The sequence below is a fragment of the Apteryx mantelli genome, chromosome 5 (assembly GCF_036417845.1).
Source record: "Apteryx mantelli isolate bAptMan1 chromosome 5, bAptMan1.hap1, whole genome shotgun sequence".
NCBI classification, from domain to species: Eukaryota; Metazoa; Chordata; class Aves; order Apterygiformes; family Apterygidae; genus Apteryx; species Apteryx mantelli.
The window spans coordinates 72,830,527-72,849,406 of NC_089982.1; the positions used below are offsets into that span (position 1 = coordinate 72,830,527).

Below are 18,880 nucleotides of genomic sequence, written 5' to 3' on the forward strand. Positions count from 1 at the left end.
CAAGGATAGAAATCATCCATTATTCCTTTTGTGAATAATATCCTATGAAAAATGTTTTTAAGCACTTTCTCACTCAGAGGCCATATAAAAGCACAACTGTACTTTTTGATGCGTTCATAGCAAATCAGTCTTTGAAAATCTGACCCTTTAATATAGGAATGATTTTAGAAAATGAAAAGGAGACCAAACCAAGTCTTCCAAAGACTGGTAATTCTCCTGGGACCTCCACATAATACACAGTTTCTTGACATCTAAAATAGCATTTCAGTCACAGATATCTTGCGTACAGATCACCCAGGCAAGTAATACTTAGTGGCACATAAATTGTGTAACCGTTAAGCTTGCGGTGGTAGCATGACTGTTGTTTGAAATTGTCTCATAGACAGCTTGTCAGCATTCTTGAGAACGGGTGATAGGTGTTGTCTCTACAGAAAAAATTCACTTACTCATTTTAATAGTATATTTTAACAGAAATGGGTTTCTAGGAGCTTTCTGATATGGACAGAGTAACTCATAAAAAATGTATGAGTGGCACCTCAAACTCAGTGTTTTCTTCTCTGTGTGTTCCTAGTATGACTTCTGTTTCTTGATGACTTAGCTTCTGGGAATATAAGACAGATTTTCTTAGTGGCTTCCTTCTGATTAAATGCTTCTAGCTGGAAATACCTAGAGCAAAATGAATATCATAAAACAGACTTCAAGTATTTGCTCATGCTGAGTTCATGTTTGTTATGCAAACTGATGTGTAATCAACTTAAGTTTATTTTTTGTGTGCAGAAAGAATATTGAAAATGGGCTGGTATAGTCATTGGCAACAAACCATTCCATCATTTATTCATATCACCTGTTGGGAATGGGGACAATATCTTGTGTCTCAAGTGACGAGTCATGACAAACCAACACAGTTTTTAGGGTGAAAATTTGGGGCAATTGTGAATATAATCATAGAGTCATTCAGGCTGGAAGGGACCCCATGAGGTCCCTCGTCCAACCTCCTGCTCAGAGGGTCAGCAGTGAGATTGGACCAGGTTTCTTAGGACTTTGTCCAGCTGTGTATTAAGAATCTCCAGAACCTGTTTCTTAAGAACACCTTTTTGTACTTCCATGTTAATTTGTTTTTAAATTTAGAGGATTCAATAATCAAAACTGACAGTGGCTAAAATGCAACCAGAGTTTGGCCATTTCTGAGAATAGTTTTAACCACAGTTTTAAATACTGAATTCTTATTATATTCAATATCAATCCTGACTTGGAGTAAAACTCACTAAAAATTTAGAAGAGAAATTGATTTCTACTGCTAATCAACATATTTTTTAGGGTAAATCATGACAAATGGTCCACTCTGTCTTAGTAGTAAAGAGATGCTTTCTCAATGTTAACAGGTGCATCTGTTCTAGTCTCCTTCCATGAAACTAAATTTAGAAAGTTAATCAGGAAGAGTCCATGGGACAGACAGTATCTGTTCATCTTCAGATAGGAGAAAAAATGAAATCAGAATAGGATCATTTTAAGTTCCTGTACAATGTGAATTTTGTGAACTTTTTGCATGCACAAGATGAGCGCAAAATATTTGTAATAGTGAAGAAAAGTTTGCCTTCAAGCTCTTCAGTGTTTCAGAATAAGAAAGGATCAGCCAAATACTTCTTGATACACAGATCTGCATCTGTGAGCTGAGATGTTTTTGACGTTAGTGAGAGACCTTTCTTGGTAGTCCCTCTTCTAAGAAGCTGCCTTTATAAATTCTAGAGAGCGACATTAAAGGCCTGCAGGAATCAGTGTGAGGCAACCAGTTTGATTTTCTTTTTTTTCAGTTTCTTGTTGAGGTGTTTTCTCATCCTGTTTTGATGAGAACACATAATGTCATTTCTGGTAGGAATAAGCTATTGTAAAGATCTTTTCATGTTAAGGGTAAAACTTGCACCCTCCTCAATGAGGGGAGCAAGAAGCTCACTTTCACTGAGATGCTCTTACACAGAGATCTTCACAGGGAGTTTCCTCTTTAAATGTTTCAGTTCTAATCTCACTGAATGGTGATATATAACTAAAATACAGCTCAAGATAATGCTCCTGAATATGTCAGATTTTCAATTTCAATCCGCTTGCTAGAAAGGATAGCACAAGCAGAGTAATTAGTACCATAATTTATTTTAGCCAATTGAACCTCCAGGGGGGAGAACAACGTGCATATTTTTAATATTTAGTTTTAGTTTTTTTGGTGACTATATAAGTTTTACCAAATGCTTCCAGGTATTTGAATAGGTGTAAAATGTTCATCTGTGTGGTTAGACTGAAGCATTCTTTTCAGTAATTACACTGTAGGTATTTTATGAACCCTCCAGGTTGCTTAAAAGCTTAATACGTGACATCAATTAGTCTTTGACTAGAATTCAGAAAGAGATTTAAAATGAGAAGCGAGCCATTTACACGGGGAGCAAAAGTGTACCTTTTTATAGACAACATAAAAGAGAATGTTGAAAGTCTCTCTATGTTCTCTGTGCTTTCTTCCTACCAATGTGCTTTTTAATCTAGACTTGCACTTGCAGACTTTTTAAAATCAGACTAATTACAGCAGTGGTTATGTGGTTGCTGTTTTACCCAAGATAACAGATTACATGGCTTAAGTTTGCTGACTGTTGTTCCAACATGTAGAGCCTGTCAGACATCAAATATTATCTTTTTTTCCTGCAAGGTGACTCCACAGGACATGTGTGGTTTTTTTTTTAATAGTAGATATTAGATTAAATATTCCTTAAGCTCAAAGTCAATTAACAGCATCCTCATCACTTTCAGCGAGAAGAAGGTTAGTCCTGAAAATATGCAAAGCTATTTTCTTGCACAGGGCTATTTGATGATTACTAAGTATGGATGTATTACCAACAATAATAGAGCTTGTAGTTCTTTTCCTGTATTAGCACTGTACAATCTCCAGTGATGATGCTTTATTTTTCCCTACCTCTCTCTGCCCCAAACCAGACTGGGGTTGCATCTGCACCTCAACTTATTCTGAAAAGAGCATCCTGAAATGTAAGAAACCTAGGCGTGCCTCCTGCTCATCTGTAAACATCTGTGTAACTTTTAATGGGGTGCTTAGACGCAGCTTCAGAGCGTTTAGGGGTCCAAAAGCATGTACTTTGCAATCTTGTTAATGTTACCAAGGGCAGAGCTGCCAGGTGCTGATAACATGCCTAAACCTGCAAGACTGAGCACCAAGTCCTAAATGGTAGATAACATTCAAAAAGCCAGGTGGTGACAGTGGTGGCGTGGTACTCCTTTTACTCAGCTGCTGAAAAGCCAGAGCCCTCACCTTCTGTACAAGTGACTGATGGTACTCAATGAAATGTTCACCACAGTTGTGGTGATCAAAGACTCCAGCCCCTCAGCTGCGTGTGTCCCCATGCCGGTGGGCTTTACTGCCTCTGTCAGATACAAGTGGAGCCTTGCTATTCCTGCTTCTGCAACCCTTATCAAGCATAACAAACCCTTTTTGATCAAATTCCATTGGAATTAATTGATTCTTTTATTGATTGCTACAGTGAAGTTCACATGTAATGAGGTCCAGCCCAAGGCCCTCTGCAGTGACCGAGTGTTGCAAAGGAGTTAGCCAGTTCTGCTGGACGGCTGTTGCAGAGAGCTGCTTTGACACCCAATTTGGTTGAGAAAGTTTCCAGACACACCACACGCACCAGACCCACTTTCTGTCCCTGCTCCATCCTCAATTTATCTTCAGTCCAGGTCTGTTCTGTCAGCTGACTTCAGTAGCAGGAAGGATGATGAAGGAGAGAGAATGCATATTATATTTTCAGGTAACTGCATCAGGAAGTATATCAGGCAAGCCCTTTAATCATGGGAATAGTGTTACTGAGTAATGCGGGAGAAACTGTGGCATGTCTATCACTGGAGACCTGTAAGCGTCAGGCAGGCATCTGTCCGGAGCTGAGACTGCCTTAGCAAAGGGAATAGACTGGTGACATCTGTGGTCCTGGTTTTCACTGTTTTTATTGACATTTTAAAGCCTTCAGAACAGGAAGTGTCTCTAATTAAGTGTAGGCACAGCATGTGGCTCACTAGGCTCCTTTCAGTTTTTTTGCGCTAGTGTGAGATACATTCAATACGCACCGCAAGAAAGGCTGCTGCAGGCTATGGTAGCAGGAGAATCCAAAGTCTGAAAAAACAGCAGTTAGCTACTGTAATTACTCCTCTCTTTGGAAATGGCAAGGTCATAGTAGGAATGATGTAATGATGTCTTGGGCCAAATAATCTTGAAGAATGCTGAGCATTTAGACAGCAAAAATCACAATGAACTTGCAGTGAAAGAAAGCAAACCTAAAAATATTCCGTCCAGAGAAAAGCTCTGAGAAAGGAAAGGCTAACTGTGAATAACCGAAGAGGGAGAAACGATCACTTATTTTCTTCAGTTCAAAAGGAACAAAAAGTGTTAAATTTCTCTTACATATCAGAGTAAACTTTGTGACTTTCAGAACAACTTGGGCAAGAATCAAGCAGCCAAGGAAATTGGAAGAATCTCTAACCTGAAGGCATTCAAGGTTATATTAGTCATCCTTCTATAAGCTTATTTCTATTTAATATATTCCTCCTATTACGGATAATGAGAGGAAACACATCGTTTTCCCTCTGGCAATAGTGACTCACTAGAAAAAAAAAAAAAAATCCCAAAACCAAATCTGACCAGAGGAATGCATATATTCTTGCCTTCTCTAAGGTACAAGCTATCAGATATCATATATGTACTTCTACGTCAGTATTTTCTAGTTGTACTTGAGTGTATCTCTTACATACAGAGTTCAGTCACCACTTCCAGTGGATTTCATGCTGCCCAACAGGTTATTCAGTGATGAATAAAAAATTGCATCTGTTTCTGGTTTGAATTTTACTGACTTCACCTTTCAGCCATCAGATACTCTATTTGTTGCAAATTTTTGTTTGTTTAAACTTTCTGTTGAACACAACAGCCTAGGTTTTTTGATAAATTTTTAATTGTTGGCTGAAGAGCGCATGTGAATATATTTCAAACAATGGAGTTTTTGTAAATCACTTGCAAACTATGAGTTCATCATTCCACATGATACTGATTCCAGCTCTTGATTTAATGAAGAATTTTTTGAACAGAAGAATAATAAATGGCTTCATAACATATATAACAAATATACTTGCTTGTTCATAATCTTCTTCCTCCTTCTCACAGACATATGTATAAACACAAACTATTTCCCAGTCAGATGAACAAAACCCAAATCTTATAAATGTATATAAACACAAGTGGATACAGTCACACCATTATTAATGTGACCAGACTGAAAATTATTGCTTACAGATATTTTTTGGCATCAGCTCCCTAGATTCTCTGTTCTGTTTTATGCTGCTGGAAAGAAAATTTGGGGCCTTGCCTGACTTTGCTGGAGCTTTGCTGTTCAAGAATCTATTTTTAAGAGTGGGTGATAGCACAAATTGTGATGCTCCAAAGGTGCTGGAGGGTGGAGGGCAGAGACACTTGGTAAATCAGAAACCAGAGTGTTTGTATATGTGGAAATTGGTGTGATGAGATGAAGCAGGCAGAGAGCACAACAAACTACAACAGCAGAAAAGCACAGTCTAAAAAGCTTGAAAACCACTGGTGCAATAGAATAGGCCCATTAAGCTGTTCCTCTTCAGTGAAGTCTGCAAGGGCATGCTCTTGTAATCAGATGCAATAGCTGGAACTTATATTATACGTTAGCTAAGAGAAAGTGCTGTTTATTTTGTATTGCATAATATAAATACAAGGTATTAGTAAGCATTAATGATTAACAATTAATTTCATGACATGATGTGTCAGTACATCAGTTATTTTCATTACATGCTAGTGCATTCTTATTTTGTATTTCAGTGTGTTCCCTTAAATTGTTACGGAGCAGTTACACATCACATGGTAAACTAGTATTATGCTGCAGGATAACTGACATAGCAGATTTCTCCAGAAGTTTTCTGTCGTAATAATTTGTCTTTCTTGAAGAGTGTGCAGAGTCTTTTTAGGTGTTAAAGTCATGAGTGCACATTCAAGAAGTACTCCACCTGCTATGTGTTTTATGGAAATTGGAATCTTAGCATGGATATACTAAACTAAATTTTAGAATAACATGACTCCTTTCCCAGTGACACAAAAGGGAGCAGAGGCAAGCCAGAGAGGTAATAAGAAAATTAATCATTTTTGTCCAGTGTGAATATTCTTGCTGTTTTGTGCTTGTTTCTATAAACATCTCTTGACTTACCCCTTTTTCATGTTAATCATGATTAAGGAGTAAGGACAAGGAGGTGGAAGAAGAAGGGTTATGGGTTACAGCGGTGCAGGGGCACATTCTGGTGCTGAACACAGGCTTTCCCAGCCGTTGCCAGCTGCTCACCCTGTTGCCCCAGCAAAGAAAGAGCTTTGAAAGCAGTAGAGGTGCTGGGGAAGTGGTCAGTGGAGGTCTTCAAATTTCTCCCCATGGTTGTACTAGAAAATGATGTAGATTCATTATCTAAAAGCCAAAGAGGAGCTGAATTGCTGCTAGAATTCCTTAGGGGAAAAAAAAGGAAACTTAAATGAGGTTTATTCAGAAGTGGGAAAAAGCTCTTTTCCATCTTGCTAGGCATACATACAGTCCTTGAGGACTGCAGTGATTTTTTTCCCTCTTCTTCTTCTGCCATAGGAGCTTGTATCATCCCAAAACGGAAGATAGAGGCATCGTTCTCTTGCAGCACTTTTGCAGCAAGACTGAGGCAGTGATAGTAATAAACTGCATGATATTTTCCAGCTCTGTGATAGAGAAATAGTGCAGTGTATCTCATTTTTACAAGCACCAATAAATGTGACTGTGCAATTTGAAAATATTTTGTCTAGTTACAGAAAAACATCTTGATTATGCAAATTTATAATAGTTACATGCATTATCCACCATCTATATTTTTGCTCTGTTTCTCTTTAATTGGAAATTGGGGCATATTGGTAAAACAGAGGATACATCATGCTATAGATTTCAGGGATGAACACTCAGACCTCATAAAGACTTGCATAAAAGTGTCCTGGTTATGTATAGGTGCCTGGCTCTTCAGGTTGGGGAACCAAAGCAACTGACAGAACTGATCTCTGTAATCTCTTTCTGGTTCACCGGCAATGGAAAATGATATGTTTTTAACTATGGACAAATGGATCACTAGATTTGGGGCAGACTTTAATTATATTTGAGAAATTGATGGAACATTTGGGGGCTCTCCTATCCCACCCCCTCAATGTCTTCCCCCCACCAGTGATGTGTTTTTTCATAGACAGACAAGTTCAGACAACAAGGTGCGAAAGTATTCTGAACCATAGTTCAGAAAATTGAAAGAAAAAATAGTCTAAGAGCATGAACAAAGAAGTATATTAAGGAGATGTTATAGTAAATATAAAATGTATTACAAAAGAATAATTTATTATGAAGAGTCACCTGTATCCCCTGTATTTGCACCTAGCAAACACCTTTCCAGTGAAAGGATCCTTGGTGTAGAGTGCTGATGTTTGCCTAACCTTTCTGCGTGAGGACACTAAACTGAGGGCATGGCTGTAGATGTGCAGCTTATTGCAGCATGGCGTAGTTCAGGTCGTGCCTTTTCCCAGGTTGATGGGTGATGCTCTAATTCCTGTGCCCTGGCGCAGGGGGTCACGGCTGGCCCTTCAGCTGCAGCCGTTCCTGCTTACCAGAGGCAGGTGCTGAGATGACAGGGAAGTAAAGAGAATTGCTGGGTGGAACATCTCATCTCCCAAATAGTGAGTGCTTTTAGTAGCTGACTGGTTTTTAAGTGAAGAATGCAGAGAATTTAAAAAAGCTATTGCTTGAATTTTCATGTGTCTTCTTCCTGAAAGCTTTTTACTCGTATTAGGCTAGAAGGCATCTGACAGAAGTAGAGTTCAAATTATCAAGAAATTGGGTAAACATTCATTTTCTTTTCTTTTTAGACTAAAGTGTCTTGAAAAATAACCTGCTTTCATATACTGTGATCCAGCTGGTGCCCAGTATAACATGGAGTACAGGTGCCACCAGGCTCATAGGCTCAGCTCAGATTGTGTACTAGCAAAATGCACAGGCATAGATGTGTATTTAGTTTTCCCCCTTTCAGGTCTTAATTTATTTTCCTCTGGGAAGGAGTACTTCTGAGTTGTTATACATCTTATCAGAGGCTCTCTTGTACTTCTCTTTTTTCCTTATTTCTGGGCTCGAGATTTTCCTTGTCATTCCCTGAGCTTCATTTACGCAGCCAGATTGTGTTTTGGTTTTCCCAGTTATTTTCTTAATGAGTAGTAATACCTGTTGACTTTTTCTATTGTACAATCCAGGAATTTGAATAACAAAGGTATGCATAGAAGTATATGCATTGATTCCCTCGGTCAAGCTATTTTAAGCTTTTACAAATATATCAGATGTTTAAAGTAACTACAGTGTATCTATATTTAGGGAAATGGCTGAAGTTCCTCACTAAGATGAGAAGACGAAATGCAAACTATCCAAACATTAGATAATGGAAAAAGCACTCTTCTTAATTAGAAGCAACCCACTTCAAGTGTAAAATACAACAATCTGTTAACTTTTATGAGGAGGTGCAGGTGAGGGTTAAAGTTGAAATTGCAGTGCATCCTTTTGAAGATTCCTCTCTGTGTTTTTACTTAAGAAGTATATTTCATATATTGTATTTTAGTGTTCTGTCCTTCATTATCCTGCACCTTCTGTAGAACCAAAAATTGTGTCCGAAACTGCAGAAGGATGAGGAGTAAAGGGCACACAGAGAGTTTGTGCCCTCACCCATTCAATTCAGTGAATTGTGTGAATTCAAAAAAAAACAATGTAAAGTCAAATGTCTGAATGTGTGAATAATGCATATTGCTGCTCATCATTTTAGTAAGACATCTAACCATTATGATCTGACCTCACCACTTCAAAGATCCAATTTGACACCTATCCCATGATTCTAATTTTCATGGCAACTTCTAAATGCAAGCAAGCGTTGGCAGTGCCAAAGGGGCCGTGACGCTGAGAGCTGAGAATTCAGAAGCTGGGAAGGGAAAGGGATTCACTTGTTCATCTGCTTAGAGTTGTGGTGGTACTGCAGGGTTGTGTGCTGCTTTATTTCAACCCTCCTGTGAAACTTGACTGCAGGTTTGTTCTTGTCTGTTTGCTTAGATTTCCTTCCCCCCGCCCCAATTCAAAATGGTTGTGTCATTGACTTCGCTACTATGAAATCCGAAAGCAAATAAGAAAACAAAGCAAACAGCAGCAAGTCCCCATGCAAGACTCCAGGGACAAGTAATGGAGAAATCAGAATTCATAAAATGTCACTGCTTTCTAAATGACAAATCAAATGGAAATGAAAATAAATGGAATAAATATACATTTGTTTGTTTCTGGATTACATTTCCATGAGAGCAGTGAAATCCCACAGAGCCCCCACAGTTCAATAAGAAAACATCAGCTTGGCACAGAATAAGAAAATGCTGTTTTATCATTTCCTGGAAAGCCGAAAGTTCTGTTTTAAAAATGCTAATTTGTTAAGCTTGCTAAATCTGCTTCAGAATTTGTTCGTTTGCTTGTTCACTCTCCCATGTCTGCCTTAGAATATCTGTTTTTCTAATTTCAATTATGACAATCCTACTTAGTAGTTAGGCTTTGCTACAGAATGAATTAAATGGATAATCAACTGATCTGTTGTTAAATAGCACATGATGATCTTCTACTCAACTACTTTTACGTTTTTACAGACTCTGGTATTCACAGAATACAAGCTATTAGCTATAAAACTGTTCTCTGCTAGCAGACTTTGGAAGTGTCAGATTGTTAAAAATTTTTATCAAAAAAACAAAAATTTGATCATTGCTTATTTCAATGCCAGATTTTTTTACTTGTTTCAGTTTACTTGACTTGAAAAAATGAGCTTTCTTGCATATCCATTTTGGCATTACTTTTTTTAAAGTCTGTTTAAAATGGTTAAAATGCTAAAAAATGCTGAATTTCTTTTTTAAAGAGAGAAAGGGGAAGTGCCTATACAATCTGCATAATGTATACAGGAGTCCTACACAAGCTGGGAGTATGTTTGTAACCTTTATGATTAAGAAAATGCGGCTGTGCTGCACTTCCTCATTCATACATCTCAATTATGCAGGTACAAATCATCATCGCAGTCAGGTTTGCTTGCTTGCCAAACTTGGGATCTGATCTGGGGGCTCTGCTTAAGTCCTTCAACTTTGATCTGTATTTGTGGCAACTGCATGCATGTCTTTAGGCTGTATCAGTGTGAATTGTTTATAGTGAATTTTTTCTGTTTTTCCATTTTTCTGCAATTACAGCCTTGATCAGCTGTAAGAGTGAAGGGAAAATAAAAATGAATAATTCAATATTCAAGTATATAAACACTGTGTTTTAAATAACCTCCTTAGAAAGCTGATGTCAAAATAGAGGTGATGAGTTTAAAACTTTATGCTTAGCTTTTAAATATCCCATGTATTAGTAGCCTGCACAGGGCTTGAAAAATGCAGTGTGAATCCTGCCCTGGAGAGGCTGCGTTAGCCTACTGACTAGGAACAGGCTGTAAGTGTCCGAGTGCTTTCCCCCAGGGAATATATCAATAAGCACATATACTATTCTCATCCCCTCTGCTGCGAACCAGGGAGGGGAGATAACCTTTAATTACCCACAGAAAGCCTGGCCCTTCAAAGGCATTCGCATTTGTATCTGACCGTAACTCTTGAATGTTGGGTGTCTGTGCAGCAGGGACCACCAAAGAACAGGGGGAAACAGCTAAGCAGCATAGACTGTTGTAGCACCCCATGTTTATGTGTGAAATCTGAGAAGTAACAGAAATTGCATACTTGCAGTGACTTTGTTTCGTATTTAGCTAGAATCTTCATTCCGAAGTGGCTTGCTTTTGCTTCTTCTCTTTTTTTCCCCTTTTGTCCTTTTGCCCTTCCCTTCAGCTGTTTGGACATGGGGTTTTTTTTACTAAAAGTCAAGTTACTCTTTGGGTGGTTATTAGTATTCAGTTTTTGAACACTGATGCTTCTATCCCATGTAATTAGTGAAACAATGTCACAAAGTGCAGAAAAAATATTTTATTCTCAAATTTTATCATGATTCTCATGTCACTGAGAATGCACATGTCAGTGAAGGATCTTGAGACCATGTCCATTGGGTCAAGTACAGAGAGTTGCAGGGTATCTGCCTTTCTCGTTGACATCAAAGACTTCAATTGAAGTTCTTCCTCATTTTTTTATTCCCAGCCCAGACAGATAAGTCTGCCTCTCAAACTGAGCAAAGATCTGGGGGTTTAGTCCTACAGTGGCAGCTGCACAGTCTCTGTAGATTTGTCTCATGTATAGCAAGTTGTAAGGAGCAAAACGACAAAGGGAGACTATGGCTTTGGAGGTTACAGACACCAGAGTAAATTATAGGTATGGAATTCATCAGCATAATATTAATAATAATTAATATAATATTCATATTATGAATAAAAGTATAATAATTTCACAGAACAAAGACCCAGCTCCATTTTCCTGTCAGATCTGCCTATCGGTACCTTTTCTGTAGTAGCCGTCATTCAATAACTAGGCACTCACCCTTTTCCCAGGACATCATCTGACATTCTGGATCACTTAATATGCTGTCACATTAGATGTGCTGTGGCCAATCTATTAGTTGATCGACCCCCAGTATCTACCTTCTGGCACCAGCCTGTTCAAAATACATCAGAAACTGATAAAACTGAACTAAACAAAAGTCTAGGCTGAGTTATATCCCAGCCATGTAAGAGTTTTTTATTGACTATGGTTTCATGTTTTTACATTCCCTTTAACTACTTTATCCAGTAGTTCTGTTCTACATCCCTTGTCAGGATGTGCAATGCAGGTAGACAGTTTCATACTTATGAGTACTTTAATTCACACATGGCATTCTTCCATGCCAAATACAAGTTCAGGTGATATTAGTTGAACTCTGAATGAGTTACAAAAGGCTGTGGATATTCATAAGTGTTTGTCTTTTTTGTGTCTCATAAATGACAACCAGTTTTAAAGAAATACTGTGACTAAAGAATAGCAGGTGAGAAAAGGGTGTCTGGTGATTGCCCTGGAGTGTTCCTACCCAGGAGTCAGGGCTCCATCATGCTACACAACTAGGTCAAAGTCTTGGTCTCTTTCCTGCAGGACTCATTTGTAGGTTTTATACCAAAATTTAACTTTTAGCCTATTCTCTGTGGAACTTCATTTAGATGTCCTCATGGGCTTCTTTGAAAGGGATCTGCAAAAATGAAAGAAAGCAAGTTTATTACCAATAAAAGTAAATGTATTATGTAAAATATATGCAAATAAACTATGCACTCATAAGGGTATTTAGTTTGCTCAGAGATGTTTAGGGAGACACAAATCAAAGAAGGTGATAAACACTCATGTGGATAACAGGTAGCAAAGAAATAAACAGGAGTAAGAGAGGTGGCGAGAAGTTGTGGTTGTACCAGTAAGAGGTGCGGATAAGTTATGACATCTGGTTGCCAGTCTCATTCATAAAAGGCATTAATGGTTCCTCATCATCACAGAGAAGGTTTGGTTCAATGACAAGTCTGAAAAGAGAGTAACATGTTCCGTGCGTGATTCCAGATTGGAGCCCTACCATTCAACTGAGAAACAGTTTCAAATGTAGAGAATCCAGATGCGATGTTTGGATTCCTAACATGACAGGATGATTTATGAGACATTGTGAAGTTATTTTTTCCTGTTTACTAAATCCATTTGCTTCTGCCTCTGTATAATGTCCATTTCCTTCCCAGAATATTTTTCCCCCTCATTACCCATGCTCGTTGGCTTGTGATTGTCAGGTTGTTCAGTTTGGGCTGCTAGAATTTAACAAAGAAAGTGTTGATGATTTCAAGAGTCCACAGTCAATATTTCAGAGGATACACTTTCCAGCTTTTCATATTACAGACAGGAATCAAAGGTCTGAACTAGGTAATGAATTATCCATGGAAAACATTGTGACTAGACAGATTGGCAATCAGCCATGATATTAAAAAGCAACTGCAGAAAAGGTTTTTTTTTTTTCTTTTTTCTCTCTTTTTCCACAAAAGCACTCATGTTCTTCTACACCAGATATGAAGAAATATTGAACAAGTGAAGCATGAAAATAATCCTAGGAGTTGTCCTGGCCCCAAAGTAGGAGTTTAGAACTGGGATAACAAACAAGGGTGTGAATATACTAGAAAGCTGTGGAAAGTCAGGGTTGCATCTGTCACTGTCTTAATTGTTTCAGATACATCCATTTAATGGCAATTGTAAATATGCATGTATACAAAGCCACATCTCCCAGGAACTCACAGACAAAATAAGTTTTAAGAAATTTTGAATAGGAGCTTAAGTGGTGTCACACAGAGATCTGGGTTTTGCTTCAGCTCCTTGTGGTGGATGACCCAGGCAGGTCTGTGAGATGGGGCCAAGGATGGTGTCTGTGTTGAAGCACTTGGTGAAGCAGTTCGGTTATTCAAGTCTACAGTGCTCACTCACTCTTCTCCAGACTTTTGCTTCCCCCGTCTTGAGTGATTTACCCTAGTATAACCTCTGTCTTAGGATACCTGAGATTATATGCAAGACGTGTCCAGTTTTCCTCATATTCCATGACCTTCAGCAAGGCCCCATGGAGAGATTGCCTATTTTTTGTAGTTAGAGATACCACTTCCTATTTAATTTAGCCTTGTTAACAAAAGCAAGTCAAAAACATGTTCTCTGGACATTTGTTTTAAGGACATAGATTTAGGCAAGCAAGCAGAGGAAGAAGAGAGGTGCTCAAAAACTCTTACAGGGAGGCTGGTCCCTTTGACGTTCCTGAAAGGTTGGCAGTACTTTGCTGGAACTGAGATACCAAATCTCTTCCCAGTTCAACAAAGCGTAGCTGGTAATAATGTAATTATTAAATATTTTTCAAAATTGTGTTATTAAAATGTTACTGAATGCTTTTAAATGAGCTAAAAATTGCCAGGCAAGAAATACTTATATTTTGATGAAGTGCAACTCTTTCAAGTTGGCTGAAGCATTTATAATAAATTTCTAAATTAACTTCTTCCTGTCTCTGTTCTGTTTTTACAGTGCAGTAAAATCAGAAACATTCAAATATGTCCTGTATTTCATTTTCAGTTAGTCTTTACACTTGTCTTTAGCGTGAAAGAAGTATATTTTATGGATTTTTTCTGCTGTAAGTCCCGGTAAACTTAGAAATGATACAGATTTTTGGCATTTGTTTTTTTTCCCCTTGTTTATTCCATAAACCTCAGAGCTTGTAACTAGTGTGATGCAGATGCCTCTGGCTATGACAGTTTTCTCATTTGTTAAGGATAGGTGCACAATATTACAAAAGAGTGCCTCATTTTTTGTCCCTAGCTTTGGAGAGCTACTTTTCAGAATATTTCAGTAAAAAAATCTGCCTCATTTCCAGAAATACTGAACAACTGTAAGAGGCAGTTAAGTCCTGTGCGTCGAAGACACCGTGGTCCCTCCACCTGCTCTCTTTGCTCCCGCAGTGGGGAACTGCAGTCTGGTGCCTCCCAGCATCGTCCAGATTGCGGCTCTGCGCTCCCCTGCCGGGAGCCTGGGTTTGCACATCTGGGCCGTGCAGGCTGCTGGAAGAACTAAGAGTTCATGCATTTTTATGAACTTCTAAGACACTCTGGGTTGCAGTGAATGCTAGTGCTTATTGTACTTGGTTAAAAATTGCTCCGTACCACCCGTTTTTTCTTTCAAGCAGTTCTTGATGTTGCTGTTATTCTGACTTTTGTCCCTTTAATATCTGTAATGGCTGTTTCCTTTATTTTCTATTCACAGAGTGGTTTACAGACCTACTGCTTCCTAGTGTTCGCTGCCATCTGCTCTGCAGGAGCTATCTACCTGTTCTTTGTCCTGCCTGAAACCAAAAATAAGACACTTAATGAGATCAGCCAGGCATTTGCCAAAAGGAATAAAGTATCTTTAGAAATGCAAGAAATGAACCACTATCCAGGAGAAAGGAAATCAAGTGCTGAACAAGAATCAAACTTCACTTCTTCAGTGGACAAGGGGGAAGCCAAGACAGGGATTGTATAAAACGTGAATGTTCTTCAGGGGTGGGGGGAAACTTGCTCCTCTAGTTCAGTATGTTTACAGCAGTGCGCAACTTATATTTTTAACGTTAGGGCATGAACTGCTTCCCCCTTGAGTATGCTGTGAGTATGTTTAAAGTGAGTATGGGTGAATTTGTTAGCAGCTAGGGTGAATCTAGAGGAAATGCGAGGCTGGCATAGCAGCAGCCGATTAATTAAATTAGAGCCAGAGTTTTTGGGGGGTACCTGTAAAATAGGTGCTGCAGTGAATGGGGTGGGGAATCTAGACTCAGAGAAGGGAATTGGAGATGAATTGTGAGCAGATGTTGGCTGAGCACCTTGGTGCGCTAATGGTGAGATGTGTGTGCGGTTGTCATGGAGGAGGCGGCAGCAACCAGGGCTGCTAAAAATCAATTCAGACAAACCTGAAATGGTACCAGCTTGCATTTCTCCATGTTTCCCAATAATCATTTAAGTTGCACTTGAGAATAGAGGACTTACTTGAAAGACCACTTGTGACACTCCTACTGCCTCCTATTTCTTTTCCAGCTATTTTGACTTTAGTTGCTCCATCCAAACACCTCCCAGCTTTTTATTAATGGAAAGCCCCAGATCCCAAAGGTTTTCCTCATCTAGCTCTCAAATACTGATCGGCTAGTAGTACGGTTGCCTTTTTTTTTTGGATTGATGACACTGCATTTCTGGTTTATTTTTTTAAGACTAGTTATAGAAGCTTTGATGTGAAAGGAAAACTAAACTTCATGGTGAAGTGGAAGAACTATGGTAGTAGGTGTAGGGTGCAGCATTAAAAGAAAAAATCAAACACCAAGTTTTCCAGCCCATTACAGCTGGTAAAACATTTTTGGAGGTGAGAGAAAGGAGAATGTGTCTTTTCTTTTCTTTTTAACTCTTTTTGATACAAGACTTATGAGCCAAAATTTTCCTGTAACCCAATGAAATGCTGTTTCTTAACACTGAGATCTTCAAATGGATTTGAATACCTAATTCTTATTTAAGCACTAATTTTTGGGAGGCATTAGATTCTGAAACTCTGGGCCTAGTTCATTTTTCTTCGTTTCAAAGCTACTTAATGCTTTGGAAAACTGTCTTCAGAGTCTGCTTAATTTCATGATAGAGAGACTTAGCAGACTGTCCGGGGTTACGTGGACTGTCTGGGGTTACATGATCCATTTCCTTCCGCCTGGGATTTTTTTAGGCAGATCATCTTTCTAGTTTGTAATTGCAAGAATAGTTTTTCTTGACTCTTTTAGGTACCTGGATACTGAGAGGGGTAATAAGTACTTTTAAATTAAATAGGTGTTATTTTATATGAAAAGTCATTAAGTCTTAGAGCTGCTCTGTTAGGAGTAAGGCCTAATAAGCAAGTGCAGCATTTAGGGAGAGCCAGCTGCTTCCACAAGGTAAATTTACTAATGCAGAAACCCATACATTTTGGGTGTTCTGAGTATGTGTATATATAAATATATATCTACACATGCATACACCCCTATATATATGTGTGTGTGTCTGTGTGTGTATACATATATATATATATATATATTTGTATGTATGTATGCTGTGGAGAATAGCTTTCCAATACTTGTTTTGTTCAGATTTCCCTGAGTTGTAAGATGTTTATTGTTTTGTTTTACATTGTAAATTAAAATCAGAGAACCTAATGTTCATCTATTACTGCTAAATGATATGTACAGTATACTGTGATTTATTTATTTGTGGCATATTTACTGCACACATTGTAAACTGACAATGTAGATTATCTAATAGAGCAATTTCACTATTGGGTAATAGGAGAAAAATGGTCTGATCCTTTAAGCCAGGATTTATGCTCTTTTGCTGGGTTAGAGGCACAGTAGTAAGTAAGAAAATGAGTAAAGAAATATGAGTTAGAGAATTAAGAATGAGGAATCAGATTTATGATATTGGTGCTATTAATAAGAAATAAAGTGAATCAGAATTATACCAACTGATAATCATACATAGAAGCTAATCAAATACTATAGAGGAAAAGGAAGCAAGATGTCTTCTAGTAATCACTTGTAGAATTATACAGCAAATGGGTATGTCCTCTTTTCAATTGCTTCAGTTGCCTATTCCAGATGTTATTTGGGGTTTTGCGAGGCTTGCCAAGTGGGTGGCTATGTGAAAATCCTCTTGAATGCCACCCCTCCACTCAGTTTCAGGAAAAAAGTCTTCCTCTTCTGCCTATAGAGCATTTATTAGCGGGCAAGTTCAGACCTCCTCATTCCAAGTGAGAAGCACCTTACTTTGCATTTAGTGCCGCTAACAGGATATGATGTGATCCTATTTGAGTCAAGGGGGCAGGATTGGAATCCATTATGATTGTTACAATTAATTAATAGAATTTAGTATTTGTGCTGTTCTTCAATGCACATTATAGGCATTAGTTGTTGGCAATGTTGCCATTGGATAGCTTTGACAACATGCCGTTTTGTCCTGATATGGCAGTCGTATTGAATTTCCGCAACAGAATATTTGGTTTTCTTGTTGAATGTGTCAGATTGTCTCTAGCCCATGCATTTGAAAGTGGGAATACTTTCTGCGGTGCCACATTCTGTTTTCCTGTCTGTGACTGAGAATGAGGTCTGGCTCAATTGTGTTTCTTTGTATATGAGTACTGTGAGTGGGTAATGTGTGTTTGATCAGTTATGTCCATGCACAATGATTGCAAAATAAAACTTTGGAATTAAACTAAAAAGATGTAGAATCTGTTCTGCATAAATGTGAATCTACACAGCTGTACAAGTTTCACTGGACATTTCCCTGGGGTTTTTTGTATGGCCCAGTACAAACCCTGAATCATTTCAAACTCTACAGCTAGCTGGCTGGCTGGGAGTTCTTGGGAAGAAAATCATTTCTGAAATGCTATATTTGATGAAGCATTAGTTAAATTATGCTTCTCAACTCAGATTCCACCCTTCTTTCTTTCTTATATTAGGCTTTAGAAATAAAAATCTAGATGCCGGTGAGAGGTAAATGACTGAAAATAGCTAGTAGTAGCAATAAAGTAGTAATAAGTGTGTTTTAGAACTGTTGAATCTGGTGAGTTTTATTTTGCAGAAAGTTGCCATTTGCCATGGGTGCTTCATGTTGCTAAAACTCTTCTTTCTGATGTGAAATTCAGTCAAACGAATGTTTCTGCTTCAAAGATATGCAAAACCTGAGATCTGAAATATATATATATATATAAAAAGTTGAATTTCATACTTCAGAATCTGAAGCCAGTTTTCATCCAGAAGGATCTATTTTTTAGTGGTAGAAAATGCAAGTATTTCAGCCATATGGGACAATTTTCATCTTCAGAGTGAAATGAAAGAAAGAAAAGTAAAAAACTCAAACCATCTCTTTGAAATTTGCTTTGTTTCCTTTGAATATTTTTATGTGCTTTTCCTTACAGAAATTGTCATAAAAACTATTACAGCTCCCATCACCTTGCACAGCAGGAAAAACAAATCTGAATAAAGCATTCTTATGAGATGCTTGTCATCTTTTTCTTTCAGCCTGGCTCCTGGAAATAGGTTTTGGATGCAATGTAAAAATCCAAACTATATAGATCCAAAATATGAAGTAGGTTTGTTAATGCAAGTATTGAAACTGTTAAAAGGTTCCATCTGGGTCCATACTTAATTCTCTCTGCAAGTGATACTGTGTCAAAGTGAACCCTGAGAGACTAAGCACTAAAGCCCATCTTCGCAAGAGGCACATTTCATGGCAAAGACTTGGT

The 18,880-nt window shown here is 38.2% G+C and overlaps 1 protein-coding gene across 1 annotated transcript in view; it reads left to right on the top strand.

Annotated features, from left to right (window-relative positions):
• Positions 1 to 18,633, top strand: part of SLC2A9 (solute carrier family 2 member 9) — a 108,805-nt gene extending 90,172 nt beyond the window's left edge. Inside the window, exon 12 of the mRNA XM_067297253.1 lies at positions 14,864 to 18,633. Within this exon, the coding sequence (XP_067153354.1) occupies positions 14,864 to 15,121 (258 nt within the window). The 3' untranslated portion in view covers positions 15,122 to 18,633. The remainder of the gene's footprint in view (positions 1 to 14,863) is intronic.
• Positions 18,634 to 18,880: the final 247 nt, after the last annotated feature.